The sequence below is a fragment of the Bos indicus x Bos taurus genome, chromosome 19 (genome assembly GCF_003369695.1).
Source record: "Bos indicus x Bos taurus breed Angus x Brahman F1 hybrid chromosome 19, Bos_hybrid_MaternalHap_v2.0, whole genome shotgun sequence".
Lineage (NCBI taxonomy): Eukaryota > Metazoa > Chordata > Mammalia > Artiodactyla > Bovidae > Bos > Bos indicus x Bos taurus.
In genome coordinates this window covers 62,171,789-62,191,990 of record NC_040094.1, presented here as the reverse complement: position 1 = coordinate 62,191,990, position 20,202 = coordinate 62,171,789, and the positions used below count along the sequence as shown (strand labels likewise).

The 20,202-nt window shown below is 49.4% G+C and overlaps 1 protein-coding gene across 2 annotated transcripts in view; it reads left to right on the top strand.

Moving 5' to 3' along the window:
• Positions 1-20,202, top strand: part of MAP2K6 (mitogen-activated protein kinase kinase 6) — a 106,186-nt gene that overhangs the window by 31,715 nt on the left and 54,269 nt on the right. Inside the window, exon 1 of one of the 2 annotated variants that reach the window (XM_027519121.1) lies at positions 14,836-14,974. The exons of the other annotated variant lie outside the window; for it this stretch is intronic. Within the exon in view, the coding sequence (XP_027374922.1) occupies positions 14,962-14,974 (13 nt within the window). The 5' untranslated portion in view covers positions 14,836-14,961. Of the gene's footprint in view, positions 1-14,835; positions 14,975-20,202 lie in introns of those variants that run through there. 2 annotated transcript variants of the gene reach the window in all.

Genomic DNA, 20,202 nt, shown 5'->3' with positions numbered 1-20,202 from the left:
AACTTAGCCGCATCCCGACCCTTGGGCCCTCTTCAGCATCTCCAGGTGACTCGAGGCTCCTTCCTGTGGTCGGTGGACGAGCTGTTTGCATGGCCCGACGTCCTTGTGGTGCTTTGCCTCCTCGAGGCTCCTTCTAGCAAGGTTCAGAGAGTTTGTGTTCATTGCTGATGAGGGAGGTGCTTTGCTTTCCTTTCTTGCCTCTGGCTTCTTTTGTCCTGAGGGTTCACAGCTTTCCACCTGGTGAGTTGCTGAGGAAAGGCTCCCCCGACGACTGCAGTGTGTGCGGGTGTGGCAGGGCCGTGCGCGTGCTCAGCCGTGCCTGATCAAAGCCAAGGTCGGGCCAGAGGCCAGCACTCCCCTCGGAGAGCTCCAGGAGGGACCCACCTCTCGACAGTGGTGAGACGTCGTAGAGGAGCCTGGTTGTCTCCTCTCACCGTGATGAAGAGCCTGGGTTTAAATCCTGGTTCCCCTCTGATTAGCCGTGTGGCGGCGGTGGTGGCTTAGTCCCTAAGTTGTATCTGACTCTTGCGAACTCGTGGACTATGGCCTGCCAGGCTCCTCTGTCCATGGGATTCGTCAGGCAAGAATCCCGGAGTGGGTTGCCATTTCCTTTTCCAGGGGATCTTCTCAACCCAGGGATTGAACCCAGGTCTCCTGCACTGCAGGCAGATTCTTTACTGACTTAGCTCCCAGCGAAGCCCAATTAGCTGTGTAGCCTTGGGCAAATGACTTGACATCTTCAGTCTCTGAAATGGGGATAACAGGAGTACCCTGGACATAGGGTTGATGTGAAGATTCTGTATTATCTGAAACATTCTTTATATGTAAAATATTATATTATATACAATGCATTATTACAATTATATAATGTTTAATATATTTATAACATGTTACATATATTATAATATTATGTTACTAAAATTATATATAATAATATAATCTATAGGGCTTCTCAGGTAGCTCAGATGGTAAAGAATCTGCCTGCAATGCAGGAAACATGGATTTGATCCCTGGGTTGAGAAGAGCCCTTGGAGAAGGAAATGGCGATCCAGTCCAGTATTTTTGCCTGGAGAATTCCAGGTACAGAGGAGTCTGGTGGGCTACAGTCCATGGGGTCGCAAACAGTCGGACACGACTGAGCACGCACGCATGCATTTGTGCCAGAAAAATATAAAATAGATCCTGCCCTGAGTCTTTACAGTCCAGACTGTACAGCTTTGTAAATATACAGGTCGTGCTAGAGGTAAAGGACCCACCTGCCAATGAAGGAGACATAAGAGTTTGATCCCTGGGTCTGGAAAATCCCCTGGAGATGGAAATGGCACCCACTCCAGTATTCTTGCTTGGAGAATGCCACGGACAGAGGAGCCTGAGGAACTACAGTCCATAGGGTCGCAAAGAGTCGGACACGACTGAAGCGACTTGGGACACACGCCCAAAAGTGTATATCATGAAATGTAATAGGACGACAGTGACGGGAAGGTATTTTTGGTACTTGTGGACGAAAAAGCAGGAGGATTCTATTTAAACAGATTCTATTCTATTTAAATGGAATGAGTAGAGGTGAATCTTGAAAAATGTTTGTGGAAATGATTTGATTTGAGCCGAATCCAGAACTCTGAGTCGGTCTTCGTGAGTCAGTCGGGAAAGGAAGCCTGGTCTAGACAGAGGAAGCGCCCTGAGTGAGGGCGTGGGACCTCAGAGCCTCCCGGTGGTCTGGGAGCAGCGAGGATTTGTCCCGACTGGAGTGAGGTGTGAGTGAGGGATGGCGGCGACCGGTCAGGGGTCATCAGCAGCTCGCTGGAGCTGGCTCATGTCCGGTTCATGAGAGCCATTTATGAAATAGCCTGTCGTTTTGCAGGGCTTCCCAGGCGACAGTGGTCAAGACCCTGCTTTCCACTGCAGGAGACCCAGGTTCAGTCCCTGGGTCAGGAAGATCCCCTGGAGAAGGAAATGGCAACCCACTCCAGTATTCTTGCCTGGGGAATCCCACAGACAGAGGAGCCTGGTGGGCTTCAGTCCATGGGGTCACAAAGGGTCAGGCACAACTTAGTGACTAAGCAACCGTGTTTTGCAAGCTGGTTGTCAAACTGTGGGTAGTTTGAAATGGACACTGGTGGAAATGTTTACACCATGGAAATTGGCAAATATCTGAGCGTTCCTCCCCCAGAGAGCTGCTTTCTCAGGGCTCTGCTGCTGGCGATGCGCTTGGGTGTCACGGGGTCCATTGTTCTTCAGGGCCCCTGAGTGCAGGCGAGGGGAAGTCAGCGCCGGTTGGCAGGGGCGCAGCGTGGTCAGATGCACAGTTAGAAAGCGGGCTCTGTGTCTAGGGTCTTGTCCCTCAGGAAAAAGATCGGAGAGGGGCGTTTTTCACACAGGAGTTGTTTGGGGAGCATCCTTCGGATGAGAACCGGAGAGGGGAGTGAATAAAACATGGCTGGACAGAAGGAGACTCCTCAGCACCTGTGGGCAAAGCATGAAAGGTGGCACTTTAGTGCCTGATACTAGAATCCCAGACTGTGGACATGAGCGGTGGTCTGCACACTGTTCCCCCAAAGGCCAGACGGCCGGGTCTGCGGGCATCTGGCTCCGTGTGCACCCCTGCCCTGCTGTTGTGGGCTGAAAGCAGGCAGATCGTGAGTCGGTGAGTGAGCGCGTGACATTCTAGCAAAACTTTATTTACCCAAACAGGCAACGGGCCAAATCGGGCCCTCGGAGGCAGTTTGCTGACCCCTGGACTAGGGTCTTGAGGAGGTGGGTTTACTTTAAAGTAAACAAGACTTTGACGTGCGCTTGAAGGTGTGGCTAGGGGGCTGCAGGTGATGCTTATGACCAACGCGGCCCAGCGTGCTCATTTCCTTTCCTTAATTGGGTCTCCTTCTGGCCACCTCTCTCTCTTATTTATTTTTTATTTTTATTTACTTTTGGCCGTGCCATATGACATGTGGGATCTTAGTTCCCTGATCAGAGATCGAGCCTGTGCCCCTGCAGTGGAAGCATGGAGTCTTAACCACAGGACCACTGGCGAAACCCCCCTGACCTTTCTTTTGTGGGTGTGTGCTTCAAGCAACTTTACTTATCCAGTTTTCTGCTTTTCACAGAGTATGGATTATGTAAAACTCAGCCAAAAAAAGAGAGTTCCCTAAATAGAGATTTATAGGCCACAGTCACTAAGCCTACTGCAACACAGTAGGAAATTACTAGCAAAAAAAAAAAAGTGAACACATTTTTTTAAAACAATGGAAACATCACTCTTTAAATAACTTCTGTTTCTAAGGGGAAATCGAATTGGAAAGAAAAATTATTAATAAATTCATAAACACAGCATCAGTTCAGTTCAGTCCAGTCACTCAGTCGTGTCCGACTCTTTGCATCCCCATGAATCCCAGCACACCAGGCCTCCCTGTCCATCACCAACTCCGGGAGTCCACCCAAACTCATGTACATTGAGTCGGTGATGCCATCCAGCCATCTCATCCTCTGTCATCCCCTTCTTCTCCTGCCCCCAGTCCCTCCCAGCATCAGGGTCTTTTCCCATGAGTTAACTCTTCACATGAGGTGGCCAAAGTATTGGAGTTTCAGCTTCAACATCAGTCCTTCCAACGAACACCAGGACTGATCGCCTTTAGGATGGACTGGTTGGATCTCCTTGCAGTCCAAGGGACTCTCAAGAGTCTCCAACACCACAATTCAAAAGCATCAATTCTTCGGCTCTCACCTTTCTTCACAGTCCAACTCTCACATCCATACATGACCACAGGAAAAACCATAGCCTTGACTAGACGAACCTTTGTTGGCAAAGTAATGTCTCTGCTTTTGAATATGCTATCTAGGTTGGTCATAACTTTCCTTCCAAGGAGTAAGCGTCTTTTGATTTCATGACACAGCATAGCACAACCTATAATTTATGTAGCTAAAGTCCCTCATTTTATTTTACTTTTTTTGTCCTTTCTTTAAATAATTTGCAGTGTGTGTGTGTATTTTTGAGTTGCTTGTTGATTAATAGTAATTGATTTCCTGCTCTTTTTGGAAGTGTTACATAGTGGAAGGAACCTTTTCTATTCCTCTCTATTAGCCCTCTGTTAAATGCAGTTTAGTTATTTTTCTCTTGGGTGTAGCTCTGTAATTACATACTCTTCTATTTGCCGTTGACCTTGGGTCAGTGTTTCTCAACATCGACTGTGTATTGGAATCACCTGGGGGATCTTTTGGACACCAGTGCCCAGGCTGCATTTGGAACAAGTAATCAGAACGCCAGAGGTAGGTCCAGGCATCAGCATGTTTTAAAGCTCCCTGGGGATGGGAAAGTACAGCCAAGGTTAAAAACCACTGCCTTGAATTGAAAGGTCCTGATGCCTGGCAGGTCACAACCATGACTGTAGAAGTCTTCAGCTTTTAAGGGCTGTACTCAGACAAACTCAGCTCCCGGTGCCGTAGTAGGCATCCTTTGTTGTGTTTCTGTGGAGGCAAGCAGAGAAGGATCGGGAAGGTGTTGTAACTTGGCCCGTGTCTGTTAGCCAGCAGTGGTTTTTTCATCACCCAGTGCAGTGACAGCCTCTGAGCTTGGTGAAAGCTCCCAGGCTCCAGTGATTAAGTCATTATCCCCAGGAGCCAGTCTTGACCAGAGTAAATGATCAGCACAGATGTTCCGACCGTGCCAGAGGGAATAACCTTCTCACGTTGTCATGGGCGCATACACGTTTGATGACATTTCTTACCGAGAGCCTGACTGACCGAGCTCAAGGTGACTTTTGTTTCATGTTAGGGAGACTCAGGGCAATTGAAAAGGTACACTCAAGGAACTTTTATAAAGAGATATCGAGGTTATTTTGAACATACATGTCTGCGGATAGTATTTCATAAGTAGCAACATTTTTAAGGGATGGCGTCAACAGCATTTTGCTCACAAAAATCTTTTTATAAATGCAAGATTCTAACCTTGTGACGTGGGGATTGCTGGAGCATTTGTTAATACTATTCAAGGCTGAATTTCAAAGATTTGGAGCTTGGTTTCCTGAGCGAGAGTTAGAGAGACCTGAGCTGGGGGCATGTGGGGGACCCCCTACCTGTTCTGAAGGAGGACACTGCTGAGAGCAGCTTCTCCGCTTCCATTTTACTGGGGATGTGATGTCCTTTACTGAGGGACAGTGGAAAGAGAGTAGGGTTCTGTCGCCTGCACTAGCTGAATCCCGACAGAAGTGGTTGCAGCAGCAGAGCTTTCTTACACAAAGACACCTGGGGTGGCACCCGCATTCCAGAGTTCCTTAAGTCAGTCATTTAACCACGCTCCAGCTTGGGCGGGAATCTCTTCAATTTGTGACTTCCTTGGCTTTTTCTTTCTGGTATGGTTGCTCTCTGGCCCTAAATATCATGAAGGGGCAGCAGAGGATGAAATGGCTACATACCACTGACCCAATGGGCATGAATCTGAGCAAACCCCGGGAGATCGTGAAGGACAGAGGAGCTTGGCCTGCTGCAGTCCATGGGGTCGCAGAGTCGGACACAACTGAGCCACTGAACCACAGCAAGCACCTGACGACTTCAAAGGGCTGGGAAAGAAGGGGGTCATTTCTCCTCTGGGTCTTGTTTTAATCAGGAAGGAAAAGCTTTTCAGGGGCTCCCAGCCGACTTCTCAGATTTCAAACCTGGAGCTGAATGCTGTTCTTTATTTCCCCCTCAAACCCATATCTGCAGGAGGGGTTAGTTTACCGTGGTTGGTGTAAGCTAGCGGTTAGCCAGCTTTTCTTGGTAAAGAGTCCGTGACTATCTGGGCTTTGTGGGCCACCTCTAGTCTCTGTTTTAGGCTCCTCTTTCTTTTTTTTAACCTTTGTTGTTCAGTTGTTAAGTCGTGTCCTGCTCGTTGGCACCTCATGGACTGCAGCACGCCAGGCTCCCCTGTCCTTCACCATCTCCCAGAGTTTGCTCAAACTCACGTCCATTGAGTCGGTGATGCCATCCAACCATCTCATCCTCTGTCGCCCCCTTCTCCTCCTGTCCTCAATCTTTCCCAGCATCAGGGTCTTTTCCAATGAGTTAGTTCTTTGCATCAGATGACCAAAGTATTGGAGCTTCAGCATCAGTCCTTCTAGTGAATATTCAGGGTTGATTTCCTTTAGGATTGACTGGTTTTCTTAACCTTGGGAAAGTGTAAATATCATTATTATATCTAGGGGTGTGTGCCAGACATGAACTCATTAATTGCTTTTCATCTCCTGAGGCTGGTGGAGGTGCCATCATCTCTGCCACCCGTTTTCAGAAAAGCTTTGATTTTGTTAGCACACTGAGTGGGCAGCCAGCTGTTTGCTTCAGTATCTAATTTGTTAACTTTGTTGTGATGATTATTACATGTCATAGCTAAATAAAACAAAGAATGTAGTTCTGGGGGTATCATAGGCCCTCAGCTGATGTATTTATATCATTATTGCTGTTCACGGTTATTGTCGTTGTAATTCTTGTTTCATTCCTGTAGAATTCTGTCATCTAAACTCGTTTGAGCTGTGTGCATGGAATTCTTTTTAGATTGTAGTAAAACGTTATTTGGTGATTTTTTTAGTTGGTTCAGTCTTCTGTTGTGGGGCAGCGTGTCCTCTAAACTCCACATCTCATCAATTTATACAAAAATTTAAAGTTCTGAGATTGTCATACAAAGTGAATAGATCAGACAGAGACAAATAGCATATCACGTATATGTGAAATCTAAAAAAAAAAAAAGATACATATGCACTTATTTACAAAACAGAAACAGAGTCACAGACATGGGGGAAGCATGGTGGGTAGGAATAAATTAGGAGGTTGGAATTAACATATACAGGCTACTATATATAAAATAAATAATCAGCAAAGACCTGCTGTACAACACAGGGGAATAACCTATATGAGAAAAGAATCTGAAAAAGAATAGATACATGCATGTGGATAACTGAATTAGTTTAAACTAGGCAATGGCACCCCACTCTAGTACTCTTGCCTGGAAAATCCCATGGACGGAGGAGCCTGGTGGGCTGTAGTCCATGGGGTTGCTAAGAGTCAGACAGGACTGAGCGACTTTACTTTCACTTTTCACTTTCATGCATTGGAGAAGGAAATGGCAACCCACTCCAGTGTTCTTGCCTGGAGAATCCCAGGGACGGGGGAGCCTGGTGGGCTGCCGTCTGTGGGGTCGCACAGAGTCGGACACGACTGAAGCGACTTAGCAGCAGCAGCACAACATTGTTCAACTGTTTTTTGTTGTTGTTCAGTCACTCAGTCATGTCTAACTCTTTGCCACCCCATGGGCTGCAGCACGCCAGGCTTCCCTGTCCTTCACCATCTCCCGGAGTTTGCTCTAGCTCATGTCCATTGAGTTGGTGATGCCATCCAACCATCTCATCCTCTGTCGTCCCCTTCTCTTCCCCGCTTCAATCTTTCCCAGCACTAGGGTCTTCGCCAACAAGTTGGTTCTTCACATCAGGTGGCTAAAGTATTAAAGCTTCAGCATCAGTCCCTCAATGAATATTCAGGATTGATTTCCTTTAGGATGGACTGGTTTGATCTCCTTGCAGTCCAAGGGGCACTCAAGAACTTTATTCCAATATAAAATAAAAGTTTTAAAAGAAGTATTGTTTTGGCCAAAATGTTCTTTCTGATTTTCCCCTAATATCTCATGGAAAAACCTGAAGGAAAATTTTGGCCAACCCAATAATTAGGCAATGGTCGATTTGATGAAGAAACATTGGGGTATGAATTCTCAAGACTCCAGTTATCTTTTCATTGAAACGGAGTTATTATTCTTACTATACTCACCCGCTTAGACTAGCTTGCAGAAAACCTTCACATTTCAGTGGCTTAATACAAGAAAAATATTATTCCTTACTCATGCCCTATGTCCCAAATGAATCGTCAGGAAACCCCGCCCCACACAATGACTCAGTGACCCGGCCGGCTTGCGGCTCTGTCATCGTGTGGTCGTACCATCTGGAGAAGATGGTCTTGTCCCCCGTCTCCATGACGACGGCGCATCTTGCTGCCTCAGCCCGGAAGTGACGTATTTCACGTCTCGTATTTCAGTGATGAGAACTGATCACGTGGGCCAGTCCAGCGGCCAGGGTGATCGTGTGCAGTTGCAGCGTGCTCACTCTTCGTTTCAGGATGCAGGATATAGTTCCCCGACCAGGGATCGAACCTGGGCTCCCCTATCTTGAAGAACATGGAGTCTTAGCCATTGGACAACCAGGGAAGTTCCTCCTGCCTTATTTTAAGTTTGGATGTTTTTTCTTAAGACCCATGCAAGAAATTTCATAATTGAGAAAAATAGGAAGGAAGAAGAAGGTCGCCCGGATGAGCTCCCCTGGGGTGAGGCAGTAACCAGCGACCCTCAGTGACCTCACACAAGTGCTCTTTTACTCACTTCACGTCGGGTACAGCTGGACGAGGCTCCGACTGCGCTCTTGCAGAAACGCCATGTACCGCAAGTGGGTGTTGAAGGTGTCTGTGGCAGGAGAGGAGGGGACCAGAGATTCCAGCCTGGGCTTTTCACTGATTCCTGAACTAGAAGGGGCACCTGCCGTTTCTACTCACATCCCACCGTCCAGAACAAACCACAGGGAGGCTCAGAAAAACGGGGAGATGTGCGTGCTTTCAGAGGGCATTCAGTGTCTCTACTGCGCGTTTCAGAAATACAGAAGAATTTGTAAAGGTGTGCTTCCTGTCCAAAGGCCCCAAAGCATCTTGATGGCAGTCATGGTATTCTAACTAAACTTATATTTGGATCTGCACGTTTCACACTTAAGAATGTGGATTTCTAGGAGAGCAGCTAAAGGTTAGTGTAACCGAAGATCGTGATGACATTGAATTAGGGAAGATTCTAATGTTTGAAATTCTATGAATGATTAAAAAAATATGTTTGGGGAAGAATAGTAATTAATTACACCAACAAACATTTGTAGCCCCAGGTAAAACATACTTAAAGAGAGAGAGCCGTTCGTTCTCGTCTGAGGTGATAAATTCTGCTGTCTTGGGATGCAGCAAGCTGTAGGGTTGGCGTTTAGGGGTGTACTGCCTCAGTTTCGCATATGGGAAAGCCGCACAGTTGGCGGACCTTCCCTTAAGGGCTGCAAGCTGCCCTCTCAAGATGAGACAAGTCAAGTGATGCTTATGAGCTTTCTCCTGATGACTAGTTGTCATGCAGCCTTGTGGCACTTGGCTTTCTGATTCTAAGTTTTCGAGCATGTTCACTCAGTCGTGTCTGACTCTTTCAACCTCAAGGGCTACAGCCCACCAGGCTCCTCTATCCATGGAAATTTTTAGGCAAGACTACTGGAGTGGGTTGCCATTTCCTTCTCCAGGGGATCTTCCCAACCCAGGGATCGAACCCAGGTCTCCTGCATTGCAGGCAGTTTCTTTACCCTCTAAGCCACCTGGGGAGTCTGATTCTCTGTTGTTGTTCTTCAGTCACCAAGTTGTGTCTGACTCTTTGTGACCCCGTGGACGGCAGCAGGCCAGCCTTCCCTGTCCTTCACTGTCTCCTGGAGTGTGCTCAAACTCATATTCACTGAGTCAGCAATGCCATCCAACCGTCTCATCCTCTGTCGTCCCCTTCTCCTCCTGCCCTCAATCTTTCCCAGCATCAGGGTCTTTTCCAATGAGTCGGCTCTTCAAATCAGGTAGTCAAAGTATTGGAGTTTCAGCTTTAGCATCATTCCTTCCAAAGAAATCCCAGGGCTGATCTCCTTCAGAATGGACTGGTTGGATCTCCTTGCAGTCCAAGGGACTCTCAAGAGTCTTCTCTAACACCACAGTTCAAAAGCATCAGTTCTTCAGCGCTCAGCCTTCTTTATAGTCCAACTCTCACATCTGTACACAGTTTACTTATCTGTAAAATGGACCTCATAGAAATACTGTGACAGTTGAATAGACGTGAACACAAAGTCCTAAGAATCTCTGACTTAATGACGGTTCCTTTGTTCTTCTTTATCTTATACTTGTTAACATGAGCTGTAAAATCTATAATCTGGATCTTTGTTAGTTACAGGATGACAAACCCTACCGATCTGCCAGGGACTGAGTGGGTTCCCGGGGAACTGGGACTGGACTTTCAGTGTTTTTGTTTTTGTTTTGGTTTATAAATTTTTATTAAAATTGAAAGTTGGGGAACTCCCTGGCGGTCCAGTAGTTGGAGCTCTATGCTTCCACTGCAGGAGGCAAGGGTTCAATCCCTGGTTGGGGAACTGAGATCCTGCATGCAGTGCCCGATGTCCAGCGGGCTTTCAGTTTCAAAACCAGGAATGTCCGGGGCAAAGTGGAATGAGTCGATCCCTACACATACTAGAGCATCTTGGAAGCTGATTGTGGCCGACTCACTGGAAAAGAGCCTGATTCCGGGAAAGACTGAGGGCAGGAGGAGAAGGGGATGACAGAGGATTAGATGGCTGGATGGCATCACTGACTCAATGGACATGAGTTTGGGTAAACTCCGGGAGTTGGTGATGGACAGGGAGGCCTAGCGTGCTACAGTCCATGGGGTCTCAAAGAGCCGGACACGACTGAGCGACTGAAGGACAACCCTCGCTTCCTGTCCGTGTTATACTCCACTCCCCCGTGGTCCCTAGGGGTCCATGTGACACGGTTTCTAAACCTCTTGTGGGCACCCCTGGCTCAGCCCGCAGCCTGCCCAGCGGCAGCACGTGGTCGCAGTGAAATGGAAAGAACAAGAGAAACAGCTTGCCCTGGACTTCACGCCTTCCTCCTCCCACAGACGTGTCTTTCTTTCCCTTTCTACAGCGGACTCTGCGGGTGTTGTTGGGTCCCTGTGCCCGAGGGGTGGGAAACAGCCCTCGGGGGCCGCTGAATGGCCTTGCTTTGTCCACAGGCGTGTTTTTTCCCACTGTTTGTGGTGCCTGACAGGGTCGTTTTTGTTCTGGGCTGAGCTGGTTTGGGAAGGCGGGCTGCTGAGAAAGCCGCGGGGTGCTCTGGCCTCCGGGGGCCTCTCCGGGGAGCTGCTGCCCAGCACCCCCGAGGTGCCCCTCGGCCGGCGGAGGTCAGCTGGGGCCTCTGCCTTCTGTTCCAAGTCTGGTTCTGATAGTTATGGGAACTGTCACCAGCTTCTCTGGCTCTGGAGTGGCCAGGAACGAGCCCAGGCCAGCGAGATTCCACTTTAATTGTCAATCACACATCACCAAAAAAAAAAAAAAAACCAGAAGCCAGCTATGTGCTATGCACCACTTTCCATAACTTTTCCTCCCTGCTTGGCAGTCAGATTGCTTTCTTTTTCAGAAAGCACGAAGTCAGTTTCGGTCAGGATTTCTGTGTAGAAATCCGAAAGCAGGCGGTTTGGAAAGGAAGGTGAAGTGAGGGGGGTTTTCTGCTCGCCCTGGGAATGAGTCGCACGCCCTCGGGGTCGGAACGTGCAAACGCCAGGCTGCACCGTGCCCTGCCTGCAGCCCCTGGCCGTGCGCAGAGCCCCTCACCAGCGGGCTTTGGATCCCGCCGGGGGCACAGCCGGCCGGAGCGACAGTGTGGGCCGCCGCCTCAGTGAGCAGGGGCAGCTCAGCATCTTCTCTACAGGGCATGGACTCTGGTCTGCTGACCTGTGTCGCAAGGACATTCCAGCCGCCGGGAGAAGCTTGGCTGCTCTCTGGATTCCAGAACAGGCAGTGCTACCATAAAACGACACCAGAACACACTGTGCTTTTCGGTGCTACCGGGTCTGCGTGGAGCCGCCTCCGTCCCCCCTGGGGCAACGACAGAAGTAGTTTCTAGACTGAACTCTAGACCCCCAGCCCAAAGGACCTTGGTTCGAGCCCCACTTCTAGCCTGTGTTAGTCTGAGGGCTTTGGCTAGAGTTCTTAAGCGTGCTGAGCTACAGCTTCATCGTTCGTCTACAGGCCAGGGGGTGTTTGTGGCCTGCTTGTGTCGCTCTGAATGCTGCGGTTCTGGTATTTCTGGGCAAATCTTGTCCTTCATGGGCTTCCCTGGTGGCTCGGCTGTAAGGAATCTGCCCGCCAATGCAGGAGACATGGACTTGATCCCTGGCTCAGGAAGATCCGCTGGAGAAGGAAATGGCAACCCACTCCAGTGTTCTTGCCTGGAGAATTCCATGGACAGAGGGGCCTGGCTGGCTACAGCCCATGGGGTCGAAAAAATTGGACACACTTAGCGACTAAACAACAACAGAGGGTGCTGCTGCTGCTGCTGCTGCTAAGTCGCTTCAGTCGTGTCCGACTCTGTGCGACCCCACAGACGGCAGCCCACCAGGCTCCCCCGTCCCTGGGGTTCTCCAGGCAAGAACACTGCAGTGGGTTGCCATTTCCTTCTCCAGTGCATGAAAGTGAAAAGTGAAAGTGAAGTCGCTCAGTCGTGTCTGACTCTAGCAACCCCATGGACTACAGCCTACCAGGCTCCTCTGTCCATGGGGTTTTCCAGGCAAGAGTACTGGAATGGGGTGCCATTGCCTTCTCCAAACAGAGGATGAGTGACCATATATAACAAACATGCATAGGAAAAGACAAGAATGCTGGGATCTTTTAATACTTAATACTTTTAATACTTTAATGCTGGGTGTTTTAATACTTCTCAGGACCAATTTGTGGTGTTGAGAAGACTCTTGAGAGTCCCTTGGACTGCAAGATCAAACGAGTCCATCCTAAAGAAATCAGCCCTGAATATTCATTGGAAGGACTGATGCTGAAGCTGAAGCTCCAATACTTTGGCCACCTGATGTAAAGGCTGACTCATTGGAAAAGACCTTGGTGCTGGGGAAGATTGAGGGCAGGAGGAGAAGGGGGTGACAGAGGATGAGATGGCTGGATGACATCACCGACTTGATGGACATGAGTTTGAGCAAGCTCCAGGAGATGGTGATGGACAGGGAAGCCTGGTGTGCTGCAGTCCATGAGGTCTCAAAGAGTCAGACACAACTTAGCGACTGAAAAACAACAACACTTCTTGGGGAGGAATCTTGAGCTGCTGTTGTATCTAATACTGAAAAACACCTGCTTGGCCTGCTCCGCAGGCATCACGTTGTTTGGTGCTTATGGGCTGATGTTTGTTAGGAAGTGTGTGATCTGTGACTAGGAAGGTTTGAGATGATCAAGGGGGCAGGGGAGGAAGGAAGGGGGTTGTGTGGAGCTGTGAATGCCATTGTGGCGAGCTTCCTTTAATTGTGTGTTGGTTGGTTCTTCTAGAGGCTCAGGACTGCGTTCCCTTCCACGTTCACTGCCGCCGGGTTGAGTATTAAGCAATGGTTTTCAACTCAGGCTTTTTGCTGAGACAACACGGAACATCCTGGAAACGCTATGCTGTGTGTGTGTGTGTGCTCAGTCACTTCAGTTGTGTCCCACTCTTTGTGACCTCGTGGACTGTAGCCTGCCAGGCTCCTCTGTCCGTGGGATTTCCCAGGGAATGGGTACCCATGCAAGCATTCTTGCCTGGGAAATCCCGTGAACAGAGGAGCCTGGCAGGCTGCAGCCCATGGGGTTACAGGGGTCTGCCACCGCTGAGGGCATATGGGCATTCTCTGGTGCAGGGCAAAGCCTGCAGAAAGCATAACAATGTTTAGAGTAATGATGTATGATTTTAAAATTATTGAGACTTCCCCTGTGGTCCAGGGGCTGAGACTCCACACTCCCAATGCAGGGGGCCCGGGTTCAATCCCTGGTCAGGAAACTGGACCCCACGTACTGCAGCTAAGGATTCTGCATGCCGCCACCACGACTCAGTGCAGGCAAATAAACACACAAGCTAGGAGCTGGAGTATCGGCAAACCTGCCCTCCCAGAGTGTCTTCTCTGGTCAGCCTATACAGAAATGTGTCTCATACCACCCTCATTTGGATCTCTGTCCACTTCAGAGGTCTTGAATTTTTTCTAAGTGGATTGACTGTAAGTTCTTGAAGCTGAGTGACTTAGCATATCATTCCCCACTTGTGTTTTGTTTAAAAGAGCCAAACGTATTTCATTGCAACCAAGGCATGCTGGCTATGCCACTGGTCACTTAACAATTATGTATAAATAGTCATCTTTACAACCCGTGTTTGCATATTCCATTTGAATGGAATATTTTGCAACTAAAAAAAGAAAACGTTTACAAAACTATGGTTAGTGTCTGCAGAAAATAGTCACAATAAAATGCTAAGGGATAAAAGCGGTATTAAAATTACATACACAGAGAGGTCTTGATTGTATGAGAAATTTCTGTATCTATGTTAACATATATATATTAAATAGTTAAAGATATATGCACAAAAATAGTCTGCAAAGTCATGCACTGAAATACTAACGTTAGCTTTGCCTGGGTGGTTGGGATTCATTTGGGTAATTTTAATTTTCTTCTTTGCCCCTTTCTTTATTCTCTAAATTTTTATAATCAGTATTTTTACTTGTGAGCTCAGAAATCCAGTGCTGTATGTTTTTAAAAGTGATTTATTATTCTTTAAGCCTCCCTGGTAAGATATCTTTTAAAATTTATTTTTATTTTTTATTTTGGCCAGTGATGAAGAAGCTAGAAACCCAGAGTCCTAGATTTGAGATGTTGTTTTAGCCAAGAGGACTTGGAGAAGAGGGGTTAATGTACATAAATGATTGCTGACCCCGGAGAGGATTTGGAGATGACTTAACATACAGGAATATGATCAGGGCTCAGGAGGTTTTCGAGCGGTGCCTGCCCCATCGGGTCTGCAGGATCCCCTGGTCTCCGCACGTGTGCTCGTGGTTTCTTAGGAGGTCCTCTGTCTACCCCGACACGTGTTGGTTGCAGCAAGACCCACTGCAGCTTGATTCCCAAGACCAAAATAGTCCAGTGAGTCACTCGGGTATATTCTGGATCAAAGATTTAAAAACCAAAGCATGCACATGGTCTTCATGCCTTAGTCAGAGTGAACGTCAGTTAGTTTCAATGGCAAGGCTACCAGCGTGGCTGTCGCTCAAAGACAGCCAGAGTCCTGTTGCAGTGAAGACGGAAGGCTCCCTGTGAGCAGACTTTCCCGGTCATGATGTGTTATGGTATGCTCTGTGATTTTAGTTGCTGGTTTGCATTCTCTGTGATGTTTAATGGGGCTTCCCTGGTGGCTCAGAAGGTAAGGAATCTGCCTGCAATGCCGGAGACCCAGGTTTGATCCCTGGGGCAGGAAGATTCCCTGGAGAAGGGAATGGCGACGTTTACATTTAACGCAATGTAAGCTACATGCCAAGCTCTGGGTGAAGGACACAGACCAAAGCAGAGGAGAGTAGTATTGTCAAGCACGGACCAGCAGGAGGCCGTGCCTCTGACTAGCGGGGCCTGCCCGTCCTCACATCACTTGTCTTGGTTTCATGCTCAACAGTATCCTCTTTCATTCTCCAAAGTGTCCCGTCCGGGATGGTCATTTTATAGGGTCCCCCTGCGGCCGAGGTGGCTACAGGGTGAATCTGGATTCTATAATTTCATCTCTGTCTGCACAGCAGTTGTCTGCCTGGCAAAAATGTCACAGCCACACCCAAGGGCACAGGCTTCATAATGCCCCGCCCCTCCCTCCCCTGCAGTGGCTGCTGCCAATGCCTTTGTATTTGTGAAGCCTTTTCAGATAGAGAAATGGAACAGCTGAGGGAGCGCTGGAAGATGAAGGCTCCAGACGGTTCCATCTCTTTCCGTCCCCACAGCTGACCCAAGTGATGGTCGTGCGTCTAGGACTCTGAACAGCGCACTTGGGGCCACTGGGAGAAACCCCTGAAGACACAGTGAAACAGACAAGCTGCCTCGACTTTTTTAATGCTGAGTTGGGAGGATATCGTAAATTTTTTAAAATTTACTTTTAATTGAAGCGTAATTGCTTTACAATATTGTGTTGGTTTCAGCCCCACGTCCAGCCTTGGCTTTGATTCTTTGACTTTCAAGCCACAAATTGTCTTCTTCGTCGTGAGAATTTGCAATCCTGTGTCTTTCATCCCTTTGTAGACGCCCCCTCGGTCCCCTTGTCCTTTAGAAGAATGAGTGTTGAACAGGCCGCACGGCGGATTTGCTCAGGATTTAACACCCCGAGGCTTCCCAGGTGGCTCAGTGGTGAAGAACCTGCCTGCCAAGCAGGAGACGCAGGTTCTATCCCTGGGTGGGGAAGATACCCTGGAGGAGGAAATGGCAATCCACTTCAGTCTTCTTGCCTGAGAAATCCCATGGACGGAGGAGCCTGGAGGGCTACAGTATATGGGGTCGCAAAGAGTCGGACATGACTTAGCAACTAAACAACAACAGTTACCCTAGAAGCCGGAAAAATCGGTCTCTAGGGACGAATTCAAGGAGGAGTCACATTGAGACGAGTGTAGTTTGACAAAGGCCGCGCAGTTTCCTGGTTCCTGCCCTAGGAGCCGGTTAATGAGACCGGGAAGACATTTGCATCTTCTGAATTAGGGCATGTGTTTCTGGAAACCCTAGTGCTCTGTAAATTTAAGATGAAGGATTGTGCTCCTTTAAAAGGAAAACGGGTATAAAATTTTCTCGGGTCCATGAGCCTGCTGAGAGATGATGATCACTGTGTATCCTCTCCCTGGAAAATTATGCATGTGACGCACAAAGTCTCCCTCATTTCAGAGGGTTCAGCCCATTTCACTGTGCGGATTGCAGGTTAATGCAGCAGATACAATCAGTTGCTGCTCTGATAGCCACGCTTGTCACCGCCCTTCCTTCTTCCTGTAAGAAGCCCCGTTCCCCTTGGGTATGTCACCTCCTCTGTGTGATTTGAGGGCTTGAGAGGTGGCCCCGACCCCAGCCCCGGGTGGAGGCGATAGGGAGGATGATTGCTCTAAGCCAATCACGATGGTCCTGTGTCTTTTGCCAGAGACTGGTTCTGGCACACTTACGTGATGCTTTGTTGGCAAATGAGACAGAAGTGTCATTCTGCTGGGGAGCTTTGGGCAAAATTTCACCACTGTTAAACTGAGAAGCATTTGGTAGTGTGCAGTAAGCTGTCTTGACGCTCTTTTAGAGGTATTATAGGAAGGAGCAAATGCAGGGGTGCACGCATGTCCATCTAGTCAAGGCTATGGTTTTTCCAGTAGTCATGTATGGATGTGAGAGTTGGACTATAAAGAAAGCTGAGCACCGAAGAATTGATGCTTTTAAACTGTGGTGTTGGAGAAGACTCTTGAGAGTTCCTTGGACTGCCAGGAGATCAAACCAGTCCATCCTAAAGGACATCAGTCCTGATTATTCATTGGAAGGACTGATGCTGAAGCTGAAACTCCAATACTTTGGCCACCTGATTCGAAGAGCTGACTCACTGGAAAAGACCCTGATGCTGGGAAAGACTGAAGGCAGAAGGAGAAGGGGACGACAGAGGATGAGATGGCTGGATGGCATCACCAACTCCATGGACATGAGTTTGAGTAAACTCTGGGAGTTGGTGATGGACAGGGAGGCCTTATGTGCTGCAGTCTATGGGGTCGCAGAGTCGGAGACGACTGAGCGACTGAACTGAACAGATGCATGTTTATATTTGTGTGTGTGCGCTCAGTCGTGTCCGAGTCTTTGCAACTCCGTGGGCTGTAGCCTGCCAGGCTCCTCTGTCCTTGGGTCCCAGGCAAGAATACTGGAGCGAGTTGCCATTTCGTCCTCCACGGGATCTTCCTGACCCAGGGATTGAACCCACATCTCCTGCGTATCTGTGTATGTACACCCAAATTCATATGTGTCCTGCCTCTGATGGGCGGGCAGATGAAGGGGCCAAGAAGAAACGACACTAAGCCATGACGACCGTGCTGACATTGACCCCACCGCCCGACGCTGAAAGGAAACAAGTCTGCGTGTAGAAACCCCAGGGATGAGCATGAATCGAGGTGTTGCTGGAGGAGCAGGTGGTTTTTCTCATGCTGAGGCCATACCTGAGCCTTTACCGACTCTTTTGTGACCCCATGGACTGTTGCCCCCCAGGCTCTTCTGTCCATGGGATTTCCAGCGTGGAGTGGGTTGCCATTTCTTTCTCCAGAGGATCTTCCTGCCCCAGAGATCTAAGCCACATCTCTTGCGTCTTCTGCATTGGCAGTCGAATTCTTTACCACTGAGCCACCAGAGAAGCCTTTATCAGGCCACCCCACCGTTCTGCCTAGTGGCTGCTTTGGAACAGTGAGGCCTGTGGTCAAACCAACGGATCCCTCGGTCACACACCTGTTGCATGTGCTGGGACGCAGATCTGTGCCTTGGTCTGCCGCCTCGTGGTGGCCCGGCGGCGGGCTGGGCTTTCTCGCAGCCGTGGATGCAGTGGTGCGCTTGCAGAGGCCTTCAGGGCAGGGAAGGCACAGCTGTATTCGGGTTAAGTGAGCGTGAAGTCCAGGAAGCATGTCGCTCTCTCCTCCTTCGCTGTAGGGTGCCAGGTCTGTTAATAATTAACCCCTTGCGGGGAGCCGGCTGAGACCCCTGCAGGTGCTGTAGGACCGACCACAGTGGCAATGGTTGGGTTGTTGGTCAGAGGGAGCCTGTATCCTGGGCACAGGCATAGCCTCCCTGCCTGCCACCTGAGCTGCCCAAACCTGGGTCCCTATGTGCCAGCCAGGTCAGGGGACGGAGAGAGGAGGCTGGCTGACGTCCACAGGTGATTCATGCATTCTTCCGAGAACACCTCAGGCACCCAGATCTGCTGACTCACGTGGCTCCGGGGGCAGGTGGATTGCCCCACGACCTCCGCTGCCGCCCGGCGCTCTTGGGCTTCAGCCCACATTTCTGCTGTGTCCTGACTCTGAGCTCAGAGCTTGAAATAGAGGCTTGTGCGGGAGAGCCTTGTTTATCAGCGTGATCTCAGTCGGTAGGAGGGCCCAGGGCATGCGGCAGGACGGAGGGGCAGTCCCCACCGCTCACCGATGGAGGCAGCTGGTGTTTAAACCGTCTCCTAAGAGCCCTGACGGCGGATCTGAGAGCCGTGCGCCGCGGGTACCGTGGGGTTGCATCACGCCTGCCCATCCTGGTTCGCAGATCACAGGGGCCCCACGTGCTTCAGCCCCCGGGTTCCTCCAGTGTCAGAGAACTCAGCGCAGGAACCCCGAGATAGCAGAGGGTGCTCGGGGCAGCCAGAGAGGAGGCGCTTTGGCTCCCTCTGTTTGGAAGCTGCTCAGAACCTGTGCTGAGTTAGAAAAGCCACATCGGGGAGGCAGGTTGGGGGCGTGATGGAGAGAAACCGGGAGCCGGATACAAGTTGCACACACCCCACTGCAGGTGGTCAAGCAGGAGAATCCAGGCTGGGGCAGAGTACAGCTCGGAGCACTCTTGATCTCACCGCACAGCCTTGCGTTTGCTCCGGTCATTCTAAAGTTCAGTGCTGAGGCGTCGGGCGGGCCGCAGCCCAGCTACCTCAGAGCTGGGGAAATGCCCTCAGCCCTGAGGACACAGACTGGGAGGGGTTTCGAGCTGAGCTGTAGGTTAAACGTAGGTGTCTCCATTTTTCCTCCTGGGTCAGATCAAGCTTGTGCTTGCACCTGGATTCAGTTCACGGCAAACTGATGCGGTCAGGTTAATAATGCACAGAAGGGAGGGTGGTGTGTGGTCGGTGATCACAGCTTCTGCAAGGATGTCTGCCCCAGGTTGCCTTCTGCTAGGAAAGGGACGACTCCAATAGCTGTATCTACAGCTGTGTTTCTCCTTTTATAAAATGAGTTAATGAAATCCTTACATTCATCTTGATTTTTTTATAAATATCTAGGAATTTAATTTTGATATGATACTGTTACCTATTCACATCCCATAGTCCAATGTCATCAATTTTTGAAATAATGCCCTTTACATGTTTTTTTTGTTTTTTATTGGAGTACGATTGCTTTACAGTGTTGTTAGTCCCGCCCTACAATGAAGCGAGTCAGCTCTGTGTACACACACATCCCCTCCCTCCTGGGCCTCCCTGCCCCCCTCCCCACTCCACCCCAGGTCATCCCGGAGCGCCGAGCTGAGCTCCCCGTGCTGTACAGCAGCTCCCCACTAGCTCTGTTTTATACATGGCAGTGCATGTCCGTCAGTGCTACAAAAAACCTTTTTAACAAACAGTGGTCTGTGTATTCAGAGCAGTGTTAAATGTAACAGAACTTCAGTGTCACTGTGGGACGTGAGCAGTTCCTCGCAGCCCTGTGTGGCAGCCTTTGACTGATGGTGAGCGCATTTGGGGAACTGAGCCCAGGAGATGTGCTTTCACTTTCTATAGTGGGTCTTTGGCTGCTCGGTTAGTGGTATTTGCTCTCTTCCCCGGCACAGAAGGGTTTCGAGAGTAACCCGATATTCC